Source organism: Furipterus horrens, unplaced genomic scaffold, assembly GCF_987537825.1.
Source record: "Furipterus horrens unplaced genomic scaffold, mFurHor1.1.pri manual_scaffold_16, whole genome shotgun sequence".
Taxonomy (NCBI): domain Eukaryota; kingdom Metazoa; phylum Chordata; class Mammalia; order Chiroptera; family Furipteridae; genus Furipterus; species Furipterus horrens.
The window spans coordinates 9,934,208-9,944,545 of record NW_028327186.1 but is presented as its reverse complement, the minus strand read 5'-3'; the positions used below and the strand labels follow the sequence as shown (position 1 = coordinate 9,944,545).

General features: G+C 48.3%; 1 protein-coding gene across 1 annotated transcript; it reads left to right on the top strand.

Annotated features, from left to right (window-relative positions):
* The first annotated feature begins 320 nt into the window (after positions 1-320).
* Positions 321-10,014, top strand: DET1 (DET1 partner of COP1 E3 ubiquitin ligase). The gene is made up of 4 exons (XM_090263614.1): positions 321-1,409; positions 4,173-4,360; positions 6,307-6,498; positions 9,375-10,014. Exons 1-4 carry the CDS (start codon positions 327-329, stop codon positions 9,562-9,564), a joined length of 1,653 nt encoding a protein of 550 aa, XP_090119740.1. The 5' UTR covers positions 321-326; the 3' UTR covers positions 9,565-10,014.
* Positions 10,015-10,338: the final 324 nt, after the last annotated feature.

Genomic DNA, 10,338 nt, shown 5'->3' with positions numbered 1-10,338 from the left:
CCTAATAAATATTTATATATTTTTAATGAATATACATTGAACAAATATGATGCAGTTCTAGGTTTTTTTCTATTAACTATTCCCAACAGCTATGCCTGCTTTGAAGATATTCCAGCTGAATTGGGTCCTTCTCTCAAAAACCTGTTTCTAGACTCAGGAAGTCCAGACCACTTCCTGATCATCAGGGCTGGAGAAATGCTGACCACTGTCACCTTGGAAGCTCCTAGGTTCAGCATATAAGGGGGAAAGTCTCTTCGACTTGTGTATGTTTTAGTAACTTCTGCTTTCTTTTCTTCTTCTTGACTTTTCCATGTAGAGATGTGATAATGGATCACCATGTTTCCACCATCAAACCTCGAAGAATCCAGAACCAAAATGTCATTCACCGCTTGGAACGCCGGCGGATCAGTTCCGGCAAGGCGGGCACCCACTGGCACCAGGTCCGCGTGTTCCACCAGAATGTCTTCCCCAACTTCACGGTTGTCAACGTTGAAAAGCCTCCCTGTTTCTTGCGTAAATTCTCCCCTGACGGACGCTACTTTATTGCTTTCTCTTCAGACCAGACATCTCTCGAAATCTATGAGTACCAGGGCTGCCAGGCGGCCGAGGACCTCCTGCAGGGCTATGAGGGGGAGATCCTGTCCAATGGCAATGACCAGCGCTCGGTCAACATCCGCGGCCGGCTCTTCGAGCGGTTCTTTGTCCTGCTGCACATCACCAACGTGGCGGCCAACGGGGAGCATCTGAACCGGGAGTGCAGCCTTTTCACGGACGACTGCCGGTGCGTCATCGTGGGCTCTGCTGCCTACCTCCCGGACGAGCCGCACCCGCCTTTCTATGAGGTGTACCGGAACAGCGAGTCCGTGACCCCTAACCCACGGTCTCCTCTGGAGGACTACTCCCTCCACATCATTGACCTTCACACTGGCCGCCTGTGTGACACGCGCACCTTCAAGTGTGATAAGGTGGTCTTGTCACACAACCAAGGGCTGTACTTGTACAAAAACATCCTGGCCATCTTGTCTGTGCAGCAGCAGACCATCCACGTCTTCCAGGTGACGCCGGAAGGCACCTTCATTGATGTGAGGACCATTGGCCGCTACTGCTACGAGGATGACCTGCTCACTGTGTCGGCCGTTTTCCCCGAGGTCCAGCGGGACGGTCAGACAGGCATGGCCAACCCTTTCCGGGACCCCTTCATCAATTCCCTGAAACACCGGCTGCTCGTGTACTTGTGGCGCCGCGCAGAGCAGGACGGGAGCGCCATGGCCAAGAGGCGCTTCTTCCAGTATTTTGACCAACTGAGGCAGCTGCGCATGTGGAAAATGCAGCTTCTGGACGAAAACCATCTGTTTATCAAGTACACGAGCGAGGACGTGGTAACCCTGAGGGTCACAGATCCATCACAGGTAGGAGGTGCTCTCCTTCCTGTTACTCCTCCAGCCTCCTTGGCAGAAGGTGACGATTTTTCTCTGCATACAGCCCCCCTCTCGGAAATGCACGTTTTCTGTCATCTTAAGTTTTTGCTCTCCTAGGGTTCAGCCAGACTTTAAACAGCTCCATTTTTCTCTGGCCACAGGTCTGCATTTGCATAAATGGAAGCTAAATCTCAAGCCATTAACATGTAGACAGTCACCTCTGGGATTATTAGCCTCTGCCTTCTTCTGCACAACATGTTTAGTACCCCTGCGGTGGAAGGTCATGGGGTGGATTTCCTATGGATAGTCCTGCCTTGACTTTGTCAGACCTTGTTGGTCTGACTGTTCTGGTTCTGGCAATGAGAATGACCCTACCATACAATAAAATCCTCTAAAAATCTAGCCTCTCTTTCCTGTTTAAATGGTTAATGTCAGTATACTTCTTCACAAAGTCTTCTTTAAATGATAACAGATAGGCAAGTTCATTTGACAGAGTTGAGTTTTATGACTGTACCTCGACCTTGCCCACACGCTGACAGTTAGGTTGTAGAGCAGTGAAAAGTCAAAAGGAAGCCCACGTTTTGGGTCCCCCCCCAATGACTCAGGAGGACTGCAGGTCCTGAGGTTTTTCAGTTTGGGTGAAAGGCATCGGTGGGGGAGAGAGGTATCGCTCACAGGGGAGTAAGACGTTGCTCAGAGCGCAGAAACCTCTGAGATTCTCGGATAGAAATGCCATGTTGAAATTCGGGGTAACCTGGGTGCCTCGCTTTAAGAAGCACTTCATTTCAGTGTAGACCGAGTAAGAGACCACCTTTCTGTGCCTTTGCCCCCGTTCTCCTGTTCCCAGATGGTCTCCTTAGATGCTGGTTGGAAGTTCTGAACAGACTGTAAACCGATAAACCACAAAGTCACCTGGGTTTGGCATCGCTCATTGACCTGCAGCCGGTTCTGCCGGTGGGAGGGACTGTACTCGGCCTTGTCTCCAAAACCTTACCCGCCAGCGTGGGGACGTTTTGTGACATTTTTCTTCTGAATCATGGTTACAAATTCTTTAAAAAATGGGGAGTACTGTGGTTTTAGAGACCACTTTTTTCTGGATTTTCTTTTCCCTGGCAAGGATGAAGTCACACATGGAGCCGTCACAGGTGAGCATCCGGTTCATTTTGGGTGTCATGAGAGATGGGCGGTGACGCCTGTGCCGTCCGTACCCCCCTGTCCTGGATTTCCCGGTCTGTCCTGGAGGGAAGCCTCGTAGATGTCGGTGTAATCCCACGTTCACATGATTAGGATGGAAGCTGAGGAGGCCCTGATACGATCAAAGTGGGGTCCGTGTCTATAGAAAGGACATGAGTCAGTCTTCTGTTTAGGTTGGAGCTGTAATTGCCATTTTTGTTTTGGAGGGAATATGATATCTGTGATGGCTGCCTCTGAGATTATCCTTCTTTTCTTTGCTAAAGCATGACCTCTATTTCTGATCGCTGTAATAAGCTGTAGCCTGAAATGTTACCAGGGCTCTGTGCTTTCCTTAACAGAGTTGTAACTTAAATCCCAGTCTCTCTGCTCTCCGTGGCTTTCCCTCCTTGCTCAGTTTAATTTGAGAGGTTCCAATAAGGTTAATGAGTAAAAAGTGCATCCAAAACAAAGCCTTGCTAATATTCGGGGTATTAGTCTCAGGTTACCCTCCAGCCTCTTTAATTTACAGCCAAATTTAATTTCCAGGGGTTCACAGAAGTCATGTAATACAAGCTCTGGGAAAGACTAATCACTAGTAAAATAGGCGGGCCAGATGGCTCCAGAAGTCGGTAATGGAGATTTAAACTTGACCGCTGGAGGGGAATGCTCATCTCAGTGTTCTGGAAACTTTTGGAGTCCTGCTGGGAGCTTGCAGATCGATGTCCACCGTCACCTTCACTGTGACAGAACCTGGTCCCTGTGCTCCCCGGCTCCATGACCGGCCGAGCAGAGCGCTGGAGGTGTGCAGGGAGCGGGTTCGTCCCCCCAGGGGCCCATTCAGGAAGAGCGGTGGCTCTGCCGCCTGTGGCGTTTGAATGCTTTTCAGGTTCCCCTCTGAGTTTTGCAATAAGTCACAAATGTGTCTCACACATGCTCTTGGCTGCAGGGACTTGGATGGGGGAAGAGATGGAAGGGCCTCTGACACTGCACCTGTTCGGCAGCAGCGCCCTTGCGTGGGCACAGCCTGCCCGGGCGGCTCCGGGACTCAGCGTCCTTAAGGCCGCTCTGCATGTTAGAAGTACGAGGAGGAAAATACATGCCCCTGAATTGAACGCCCAACTGTATGGATACAAGAGGAAATCATTTGTCAACAGGCAACTCCAGGCTGCAAATTACTTTCTCAGCAAGAAGGAAAAATTAAATCTGGCGTTTAAAAAATATTTTTTATTGCAGGGTGGGTTGGGGAGCAAGTAGGGAATAAACCCTTAGAAGGAAAAATATTGAATTTGCACAGTTTGAAATGAAAGACTGAAGACCCTTTGATACATGTATGCTGGCCAGTCTGGGAAGGCTGGCGGGACAGGCACGGTGGGAAATCTGGCAGCCCGGCGGCCCTTGGTTCCGAAAGCCCACCGAGGCCGCCTCCTTGCCCCAGAACCGCCTGCAGCTGTGGTCCGGCCCCAGTGCTGGAGCGATGGGGTCGCCTGTTTCCCTCGGTAGCTTGGATTTCAGCCCGTGGGTAAGTGTGCTAGGCAGGGCATTACACTGAGCTGTTCCCCTGCGCCCTCTGCCCTCCTGCAGGCATCTTTCTTCGTGGTGTACAACATGGTGACGACAGAGGTGATTGCTGTGTTTGAGAACACGTCCGATGAGCTGCTGGAGCTCTTTGAGAACTTCTGCGATCTCTTCCGGAACGCTACCCTGCACAGTGAAGTCCAGTTTCCCTGCTCAGCTTCCAGCAACAATTTCGCAAGGCAGATCCAGCGCCGGTAAGCTGTCCACCGGTCTTAACAGGCTTAATTTTTCTTAAATTTTCTTGATTTGTTGGGGTTAAGCCAATAGTCATTAACGTCAGGAAATCATACTACAATCTTATTCTCTGATTCATATATCTATTCCATCTCCACGACAGAATTGTATCCTAATGTAACATATTTCACTAACCATCTTATCTTGCTTTGCTACATTGAAAATATAATGTGTACATAAATTAAAATTATTTTTGATTTCTTTGGAACACATGGCTCTGAAGGCTCAATTTTATAGTCTCCAGAAGTCTTTTGGTAAAAAATAAGTGAAAATGGATCCATTATAGTTAGAAGAAATGTTTCAGAAGAAATATGGACACCAAGGATCATGAGTCACTTAAGGAAAGTCTTTATCTTGAAAGGTAGAGACCAAAATAAAACAAACAATAGAGAAACAACATTGCGCCCTAGCTGGTGTGGCTCAGTGGATTGAGCACTGGTCTGAGAACCAAAGAGTCGCCAGTTTGATTCCCAGTCTGGGCACATGCGTGGGTTGTGGGCCAGGTCCCCAGTTGGGGGCGCACGAGAGGCAACCACACATTGATGCCTTCCCTCCCCACCACCAAAATAAATAAATAAATAAATAAATATTTAAAAAGAAAAAGAAACAACATTCGTTCATTGGAATAATTGGAGCTATAAGAACTTCCCTAGAACAGTAAAACTTTAGAAACTTAAAATTTATTAGACATAGTTGAAGAACGCGCCAAGAAAGAATAAGAAGATAAGAGGATAAAAATGGGAGAGAACGGATGGAAGCAAAGGTGTTGCAATATCTGGCTAATTCCTGAAGGAGCAGTAGAGAAAATGAAGGCCAGGAAATAATGGAAGACAATTTTCCAGAGCTGAAGAACATAAATTTCCAGATTGGCAGAGCCACCTCTTGGTGCACTCACGCCGGCTTGTACTGGTTCACTTAACTAACTGGTTGTGAGTTAAACTTTAATGGATTTTTGCAAGCTGATTGTTAACCATAGCCATCATTAAAAATTAACTTGTCTGATTACTTCAGTATTATTTATGCCTTTAAAGTTATTTGTTTCTATTTTGTTTGTGTGGCGACAATACTGTATAGTGAAGTGCTACAGCTCTTCTCCTGTGTTTTTAATCATAGTATATAGACAGAGGTAGCCCGCTTCTTTTACTTACCATTTAACATTTTTCCTATTTTTATATAATATTTGAAAATTAGCTTTCCATTTCGTTTTTAATTTTTTCTTCAATTTTTCATTCTTGAAAACAATGTCGTATTAAATGTGCACAGAGAGTTTTCTGCATGTAGGGTTGCTTCTTTAGGAGAAATGTCCAGAAGAATAGGAATAGTTGGTCAAAGACTTTTAAATGCAGTGCTTGTTACAGTTGTGAGAAATGACTGCTCCGTTATTATTCATCATCGAAGATACGTCAGATGTGTATCTCTGTTCATGTTCCTGGACAGACACTGGTGTTTCTGCAGGGTGCAGGCAGCTGGCTCTCAGAGTCTATTTAAACAAGGAACGAGTCATCTGTGAAAGGTTTGGTGAAGGCTGGCTAATGACTGATCCCAAGAACCGTCAGAGAGGCTGCTTTATTCCGGATTCTCTGCTGTCCTTACTCCCTTCTTTATGCAGGCCAGGGCTGTTATTTGGGAGAGTAAATTCAAGTAGAAATAGTTGTCATAGATTAGCCATACTCACTTTAAACTTGTTTGTAGAGTCTTTCAAAAAACTTTTCCAAAGTAATGGTCCCTGTTTTTACTTATGCTTCCTGCTTTTTAAGAGTCTTTGAAGCTAGGCAAGCTTGTGTGAGTTCCGACTTCAGTCAGTATTCGGATTTTTAGTCACAAAATGAATTGTTTTTAGAGAGTGCTTGTCCTTTTACAATGTGAGTCTGCTAACACCGTCCTCACCGCCGGTGCTGTTTTCTAGATTCAAGGACACGATTGTCAATGCCAAGTACGGAGGGCACACCGAGGCCGTGCGCCGCCTGCTGGGGCAGCTGCCCATCAGCGCCCAGTCCTACAGCGGCAGCCCCTACCTCGACTTGTCTCTCTTCAGCTACGATGACAAGTGGGTGTCGGTCATGGAGCGGCCCAAGACCTGTGGAGATCACCCCATCAGGTACACCATCTCTGCTCTAGCTGCCAAATCCCGGAGAGCTGGCGGTGGCCGCTTTCTGGTTCCCTTGCTCCTGGACATCCCTATACCGCGGGTGTGGCCTTTTGCGCTCAGGGGTCGGATGGGAAGGGCAGGCTGTTTGATCACTTCGGCGCTAGTCTTGTAAATTAACACTTCATACTCTTTGCTTCTCGTCAAAACTTCCGATTCAGGTAAGTGTTGTTTACTTTTAAAGGTATCCAAGGAAGGAAGCAACACCTTTCCATATGGTAATCTAATACTGTTTCATAATAAAGTTCATGGTTCAGACGTTTTATTTTTATCCAGCTCAAGTTACTCCCCCAGTTCCCTAATCGCAAAGCTAGCAGAAACAATCTGGAGAACAGGAGGTTTTAGAGAAAGTCATGCTTCCTCCCTTGGAGGATTTTGGAATGCAGAGAATAACGCTTGTAAACATTTTGGTGGTATTGCTGCAACTTGAAACTAACCTCTGACTGCCAGTCCCTGCCTCGCAGGCGTACAGTTCACAGAGCCACCTGTCCCTCCACGCGGGGGGCCTGTGCTGCTGTGCGTGCTGGCCAAGGTGCTCGGGAGAGGGGGTGAGTGCACGGCCGCACGCGGGAGCCTGGGTCCCGCAGCTGGAGCGTGGGTCTTGGTCACATAAAAACAGTGGAGTTAGTATTTCGTAATCCAGCTTCCTTGTGTATTAACAGGCTTGGGTAAAATATTCTGTACAGTTAATCACCATTCACCACATTTCCTGTGGGAAGTTGCAGTCAAGTTCCAAAAACCAGTTGAAATGTTTTGTTATGGAAAATTTTAAACACAGAAAAGGTAGACGAGTGTGAGGAGCCCACCGCCCGCGTCAGCAGTTCCGGCTCACAGGCAGTGCTGCTCCGTGCCCCCCTGCACCGCCCCTTTCTCCCGCCGCTCGTACGGACTTCAGCACGGGTTTTTAGGAGATAAGGACTTAAAAAGTACAACTTCAATACTGTTGTTTCATCTAGAGAAAATGAACCAGACTTTATGGAGACCGCCAAATCCTTAACCAGACTTCACTCTTGCCTGTTGTCTCGTAAGAATTCTTTCCAGTCGTTTGTTCCAGGTCAGGGTCGGAACAAGGCTCCTGCTTGCCTTTGGTCGCTGTTCCCTGGAGTCTTCTCTATTCTATAGGCCCGTCTCCCTCTTATTTTCTTGCGGCAAAATTGTTGAAGAAACCAGGCTGCTTGTCCTGTGACGGTCCCCACATTCTAGATTTTGCTCCTTGCGTCCCTGGCGTAGCAGTGCCCGTCTTTCTCTTTCTGCCACGTTTCCCGTAAGCTGGTGCTTAGGTTTAGAAGCTCAAACACCTCGCTTTAAAGTATAAGCCCTTTGTGTGTTGGGCTTAGGTCCATGGGCCTCGTTTGGTCTTGTCAGGTGGCCTGAAGTACATTTCTCACCCTCTGACTTACCTTCCTGATTTGAAAAGATTAACCTAAGTAACACATCTGGTCATGCCATTGCCTCTGACTAACCCTCATTTATCTGTAATAGAACATGGGGACTGTAAGGACGTTAAAGGCTTATGAAGAGGTGATGCCGTTGTTCTAACACCTTTGCTGTCTGTTCCGTCCTAGTCCTTGTCAGTGTGCGTGTTGCCATTCACATCGTAGCAGCGGTGGTTAGCGTGACGCTACGCAGTCTGCTTTCTTTTTTTCAGCGCGCTTCTGCGCTGTTACAGAGCCCTCAGTGACAGTCCTGACGGCGGCGTGGTAGGCCATCGGACAGATGTGCCGTCCTTCGGTCAACCATTCCCCTGTTACTGAGCAGTTCGTATTCCTGTCTGTGTTTTTCCATTAGAGCTGGTGCTAGAATAGCCGTGTCTGTTCATTTCACCGTTTACTTCACTTACATTAACTTCGGAGGACACCCATGCTTGGAAATGGGATCATTGTGTCAAAGGGTATGCATGTCTTTATGTCTGTGACATATTTGCTTTGCATAGGGGAAATCGTGGGGTTCTTTAATTCAGGCTTTTCCTCTTTCAGAACTGTCCCCAGTTCAGCCGATGACCTGCAGTTCTTGGTGTCACCGGGCACTACTTTGCATTGTGGGTGTTCAAGTGCTGGGGTGGGTGGCGGCATCTTTAGCCTTACTGTGTTTGATGAAAAGTCAAAAACTACTTAGTATTTTGTTTTCGTGTGTGAGAAAGAAGAACCTTCCAGAGAATTTATTCTTCAGAATGAAAAACTCAAATACAAGCGTGGACCTGCATTGTCCTGTGTGGCGGCCGCCGGCCACACGTGACCACAGAGCCCTCCCAGGGTGGCGGGGCCAAGCTGAGTGTGCGCGCGTGTCAGGGGCGTGTCAGGGGCGCGTCAGATTCCAGAGGTTCAGTTCAGAAAAGCAGGACGCGAAATAGCTCATTAATGTATTTGATACTGACTGTAGATCGAAATGGTAATATTTTGGATATCAGTATTGGAGTAAATAAAATATATTATTAAAATTAATTTCACCTTAAACTTTTTAAAATGTGGCTACCTGAACATTTTAAATTGCATACGTGGCTCATACCACATTTCTAGCCCTGGCCCAGACAGTTCTGGGGCAGGTAGCCTCCGGGCATGGGGGGCTGCAATTGAGGCTGTACCTAAGGGCTGTCCTGGGAAGGAGAAATGACCCAGTGCCTTATAATAGGACAACACAGTAACATTCAGCCATCCTGCCCCTAAAGTGAGCGGATAGAATGGAGGGGACTTTGCAGTTCTGATAGCCCAGGGCTGGCGTAAGAGGGGCCTCGTTATAAGGTAAAAGGACGCGTTTCCACGTTCCCCCCGCTGCGCAGATTTCAAGACGGCGGTGAGTATGCCTACCGGCCCCCCTCTCGTTCCGTTCAGGTTCTATGCCCGGGACTCGGGTCTGCTCAAGTTTGAGATCCAGGCCGGCCTGCTGGGCCGCCCCATCAACCACACGGTGCGCCGCCTGGTTGCCTTTACCTTCCACCCCTTTGAGCCCTTCGCTATCTCCGTGCAGAGGACTAACGCTGAGTACGTTGTCAACTTCCACATGCGGCATTGCTGCACGTAGACGCCTCGCCGCCGCCGGGCTCTCCTGTCTGCCAGGACTTCCCTTCCCACCTCCCGGACGCCAGAGCGGGAGCTCCCGACGGCCAGCGTGTGGGCGCCAGACCGTGGGGAGAGCTGGGGAGAGGGGCGAGCGGGGGCCGGCCTCGCGGAAGTCCTCACTGTGGACGGAAACTACCGGTCGGTTTAAAGTCCTCTTGCTTTTTCCCTGTGGGAATGCCCAGCACTAACTGAGTTCATTTACCTTTGGTCGTATTTTGCATTTTATTGCTATGAACTTGAGAGCATTACACTCTTACCCCCCTTCTTATCCCTTCTTTGGTATTATGATGTGCATTCTGTAGCAGGTAAATCTTGTTTCCTCACGAGAACAGTGTACACCCTTTCTCCTTAGCCAGCAAACGGGGCTATCTTTATAAGAAAACAAAATAAAGGCTTGATATTTTCTTACTTACATATATCCTGTTTGACGACTGCCTTCTGTTCTGATCTCACCAAATGCTTTCCAGCTACCTGGATTCCAGGAAGGCATGGGAAAGGGACTAGAGGCCATGCACCCGGCAGGTGCCCTTGGGAGAACTAAGTGGTGTGTGCCAGCGTGGAAGGTGTTACTGTCAGGACTGCTTCCCTCCCTCGGGTTTCCTCCTTGTGACTGCCACAGCTGCAGGGGCTGGGCGTAATTGCACATCCTCGCGTGGAAGCATGCTCCCATCTGTGCCATCTGTGTCGTGCAGGTGGGAGAGTGAGCAGCTCTCTGGCCACAGCAGAAACAGACACT

Coding starts and splice junctions, on each gene's coding strand:
- DET1 (XM_090263614.1), top strand. CDS start 327: ATGGATCACCATGTTTCCACCATCAAACCTCGAAGAATCCAGAACCAA. Junction 1,410..4,172: donor GGGTCACAGATCCATCACAG/GTAGGAGGTGCT, acceptor GCCCTCCTGCAG/GCATCTTTCTTCGTGGTGTA. Junction 4,361..6,306: donor GCAAGGCAGATCCAGCGCCG/GTAAGCTGTCCA, acceptor GCTGTTTTCTAG/ATTCAAGGACACGATTGTCA.